This window comes from Carlito syrichta, unplaced genomic scaffold (assembly GCF_000164805.1).
Source record: "Carlito syrichta isolate Samal-C Ts95f unplaced genomic scaffold, Tarsius_syrichta-2.0.1 Scaffold130825, whole genome shotgun sequence".
NCBI lineage: Eukaryota > Metazoa > Chordata > Mammalia > Primates > Tarsiidae > Carlito > Carlito syrichta.
Genome location: NW_007074921.1, coordinates 69,518 through 74,312, shown reverse-complemented (window position 1 = coordinate 74,312; position 4,795 = coordinate 69,518). Strand labels below are relative to the sequence as shown.

Sequence of the window (4,795 nt, the reverse complement as noted above, 5' to 3'; positions counted from 1 at the left end):
CGAGTCCGAGTCCTCGCCGTGGATGAGGCGCACCAGCCCGAAGTGCACCGAGCCGCGGTAACGGCCCGACACCAGGTCATGAGAGAACAGCAGGCGCTGCGAGCCGGCTTCGGGGCCGGAGTCCGAGGATGGCCCGGAAGCCGAGTCTGAGGCGGGCGCCGCGGCCGGGGCCGGGGCAGGGGCTGCGGCCGGGGCCGGAGCCGCCTCCGGAGTTGGGGCCGGGGCCTGGGAGGGAGCTGGAGCTGCGGGGGCTGCGGGATCCGCCATAACTGCTCTGCGCGAGTCTCGGGCGGCGGCGGCGGCGGCAGCGGCGGCGGCGGCGGCGGCGAACGAGGCGCGGGGAGGCGGGGCCAGCGGGCGCGGGGGGCGGGGCCGCGGCGCGCTGACGTGTCCCTACGTGCCGCCGTCGTCAGGGAACCGGGATGCGGTTGCTAGGAGCCACCGCCTCGTCGCTAGGGGACGCTGAAGATGCTGCGGGGGTTGGGGGATTGGAATCCATCAGGGAAGGGCAGGCCAGAGGGGATACAACTTCAAGGGAGCGGGAAGGGGCGGGGACCCAGAAGGAGGAAGTGGAGTAGTCACTCTGGAAAACACGAGTGACCGAGGTGGGGCAGAGGATGCTCTGTCAACAACTTTGACTGTCAACAACTTTTAATGAGCTCCCTTGGCGTCCCAGCCTAGTCCTAGGCACTCCGAGGGTTACAGAAAAATACTGTCCGTGTCCTCTAGGTGTTTACAGTCTAGTTGGGGAGACAAAACAAATACACATTAAATAGCTAAAAAGCAACTCCAAGGCCGCTTGTAAGCAAGGCTATTAAATAGATATGTACAGAATATACATAGAATGCACTGTATTAGGTAAATTCAGGCAAAGCTTGGAAGGTCATGATCCCTTAGGGATTGGTTTGGGGGCTGGTGAAGGAGAAAGAAATAAGAAAGAATAAGAATAAGAAAGAAGGCCGGGCTCGGTGGCTCAGCCTGTAATCCCAGCGCTTTGGGAGGCCGAGGTGAACGGATTGCCTGAGTCCGTGGGTTCGAGACCCACCTGGGCAACTTGGCGAGACCTCTTCTCTACAATAAATCAAAAAATTAGCCGGGCGTGGTAGCGTGTGCTTGTAGTTCCAGCTACTCGGAAGGCTGAGACGGAAGGATCGCCGGAGTCCAGCAGGCGAGGCTGCGGTGGCTGGGAGCGGCCACTGCACTCCAGTCTGAGCGACAGAGTGAGACTCCAACTCAAAAAAATTAAAAAAAAAAAGAAGAAGAAAGAAAAGTATCAGTGACCCCAGTGGTTTGGCTTTAAATCCATTTAGATGAGTTCAAAACTCCATGACATCAAGTATGCTTGGCAAGAGGTAGTATAGCAAGATGGTTATGAGTGGGAGCGATGGATTCCAATTTTTGGCACCGTCACCTACTAATCTATAAAGATAGGCAAGCTGATTAACTTATTTTCGTCTTAATTTTCTCATCTGTAAAATAGAGGTGATACTAGCAGCACCCATATCATTGGGCAATCGGGAGGATTAAATGAAGTAGAACAGTGCCTAACATATAACTCCCTCAATAAAGCGTAACCATTATGGTAGGATTTCAAAACGTCCTGCCTAAACTAAATTCCAGAATGGCAGAACTGCTATACTTATGATCTGCTCTGCATTGCTATTTTAAAACATAAACAACTGTTCTAATTTAATATGTCACCTAAGTAAGTGCCAAAAGATTTAGATGCATTGTCAGAGGACAGACTCATAATGAGTTGTCAAAGGGAAATTAAGAATACTCAAGATCTGGCCCTAACCCTTCTCAGTCAAAATTACTTTTTCCACATTTTTTTCACATCAATGACAGATTAGTAAAAATGACCATCAATGACAGATTAGTAAAAAGTATTTGGGTTCTTCAAACAAGGCAGAATCCCAACCCTTTGGGTTGTTTACCGGTTGCTGAGTATACAGAACTACACTCATGGAAAAACTAAAGAAACACACACAAAGTATAAATGGCAGACCAAGCACATAAGATGCCCTAGACCAAGTACTTACAGAGTATTGATGTAATAGTGGGCTCAAGGCAGCTGTCAATGAATCCAAGTCTTAGAAAATCCATGTACTAAGACATAGAAGAAACCGAGGCTGAATGAGCTGAAGGGAAGTCAAGATACAATTTGGAGGCAAGGCTGGATTCTCAAATCGCAGCCTTCCTATACCAGACCACAGTGCAGAATGGTCATCTGGAATCATTGCTGTAAGGACACAGGTCTCCACTCCCTCTGCTGTAAAAACATGGGTGATTTAACAGCAATAACAGAAGCTTCTGTTCCACCTCCCATCCCCCTTCAGCCCTGTCTCCTTGACCCTTGATAACTTAACATTTATTAAGCACGTATTATTGACCAGGCTTTATGCCAGGTACTTTCACACACATTATCATGTCTGTTATCACAATCTTGGATGGAGGTGTTGTTGGCCTCATTTTACCAATGAGGAAAGAGGGCCCAAAACATTCTGTGCCTAAGGTCACAGGTGGAAAGTCTCTCAACTCCAAGTACAGGGGTTTTTCTATTTACACTGTTTCTCCAACCTCCCTCTGAGGAGCTCCTGATTGCAGAGAGGAGTCTATATATTCATGTGTCCCACCAAGGGTATGAGGGAGCAGGCGAGCAAGTAGGCTGAAGAAGTAGGGCCATGTATGCCCCAAATCTGTGTTTGGTGTCAAAAGTCCAAGTGAGGTCAGGCATGGTGTCTCACATCTATAAATTCAGCACTTTGGGAGACCAAGGTGGGAAGATCACTTGAGGCAAGGAGCTCGAGACCAGCCTGGGCAACATAGTGAGACTACATCTCTATAAATGATTTCTTAAAATTAGCTGGTTGCTATAGTGTATGCCTGTAGTCCCAGCTACTCAGGAGGCTGAAGTGGGAGAATTGCTTGAGCCCAGGAGTTTGAAGTTACAGTAAGCTATGATCATGCCACTGCACTCCAGCCTGGGCTGTAGAATGAGGCTGTCCTCTCTCCCCCAAAAATCCAAGTGAATTTTGCATTCTACTTCAATTTGTACCCATGTTTGTTGTTTTAATATATATATAAAAAGAATGTTCTTTCCTCCCTAATTGTTGAGCAAATTTGGCACTCCAGAAAGATGAGCTGTGTTTATTCTGCAGCTTCTTGTAATAATGGCTAATAATAGCTACCATTTATTGAGCTGTAACTTCATGCCAGGTACTCTACTAAGTGCTTTACATAGATTATCAGGAAACTGCAGGGTTGTAGGTAAGAGTCCTTGATTTCAGTAGCTGATCTCTCCCTCACTAGACTAAACCCTTGAGCATGTGGATAAGTTGTATTAACATGTGTAGTACAGTTCCTGCCATAGTGTTGGACCTATCAATAATGTGTCATGTGGGTATGTGTCAAAGGCCTGAGATTCCTGTACCTCCATTCAGTCAGTTTCCTATCCTCTCCTTCTCCCCTCTTATACCCAACGAGCTGAAGAAGGTGGGGAGGGCAGTACTCAGGTCCTTTCCTGCCAGTGCAATTTCCAAACCCTTTCAACTGCCCACAGTTTGAACTGCATCTGGACCAGTTTAAAGATAAATGCTGCCGGGCTCGGTGGCTCAGCCTGTAATCCTGTGCCTTTGGGAGGCTGAGGTGAGTGGATTGCCTGAGCCTGCAGGTTCAAGACCCGTCTGGGCAGCGAGATCTCATCTCTACAATAAACCAAAAAATCAGCCGGGCGTGGTAGCGCATGCCTGTAATTCCGGCTACTTGGAAGGCTGAGGTGGAAGGATCACCGGAGCCCAGCAGGTCAAGGCTGCGGTGGCCGGGAGCGGCCACTGCACTCCAGTCTGGGGACAGAGTGAGACTTCAACTCGAAAGAAAGAAAGAAAGAAAGAAAGAAAGAAAGAAAGAAAGAAAGAAAGAAAGAAAGAAAGAAAGAAAGAAAGAAAGAAAGAAAGAAAGAAAGAAAGAAAGAAAGAAAGAAAGAAAGAAAGAAAGAAAGAGGTTCAGTGCATCCCCCCCCCACTCCATGGTGTCTTTCAGAGACCTCACTCAGACCTGAGATGTTCCAGACAACGTTTGAGCCTTGACTCCTTCCCAGACCCAGAGTCCCAGCCACAGTCTCTGTACACTCAAGCTGGCTAGAGGGATGAGTGTGAATGTGAATGGAAGCAGCTGCTTTGGGTTTTTTTTTGTTTTGTTTTTTGCTTTTTTTTTTTTTTTTTCTGAGTTGGAGTCTCACTCAGTCGCCCAGATTGGAAAGCAGTGGCCGCTCCCGGCCACCGCAGCCTCGACCTGCTGGGCTCTGGCGATCCTTCCACCTCAGCCTTCCAAGTAGCCGGAATTACAGGCATGCGCTACCATGCCCGGCTGATTTTTTGAATTATTGTAGAGATGAGGTCTTGCCAAGTTGCTCAGGGGGGTCTGGAACCCGCGGGCTCAGGCAATCCACTCACCTCAGCCTCCCAAAGGCGCGGGATTACAGGCTGAGCCACCGAGCCTGGCTGTGCTTTGTTTTTATTTTCATAATTGTTGAGATGTAAGAAGGAGAAAAAAAATTCATTTCCTAATGAGGAAAGCCCCTCCTCTCATGGCCCCAACACTTCCCCAGCTCTTCATGGGGAACAGAGATGCCTCTTGGAAGAATTTCACTTATTTACAAATGTGCCTAATAGAAACTGAGTCAGTCTGGACACTCCCCTTCCTAAAGGGTGGGGGGTGGTATGCAGAAGGCTGCAGGTGCCAGCAGCAGAGTGAATTGATCTAAGGAAAGGAGGTCTGTCTTGTCCCTATCTTT

General features: G+C 48.6%; 1 protein-coding gene across 2 annotated transcripts in view; it reads right to left on the bottom strand.

Moving 5' to 3' along the window:
* The window catches only part of UBE2O (ubiquitin conjugating enzyme E2 O), a 65,059-nt gene extending 64,749 nt beyond the window's left edge, over nucleotides 1–310 (bottom strand). For both annotated transcript variants that reach the window (XM_021708133.1, XM_008049238.2), the window contains exon 1: nucleotides 1–310. This exon is cut by the window's left edge and continues 135 nt beyond it. In XM_021708133.1, coding sequence (XP_021563808.1) covers nucleotides 1–267 — 267 coding nt within the window. In that variant the 5' untranslated portion in view covers nucleotides 268–310.
* Nucleotides 311–4,795: the final 4,485 nt, after the last annotated feature.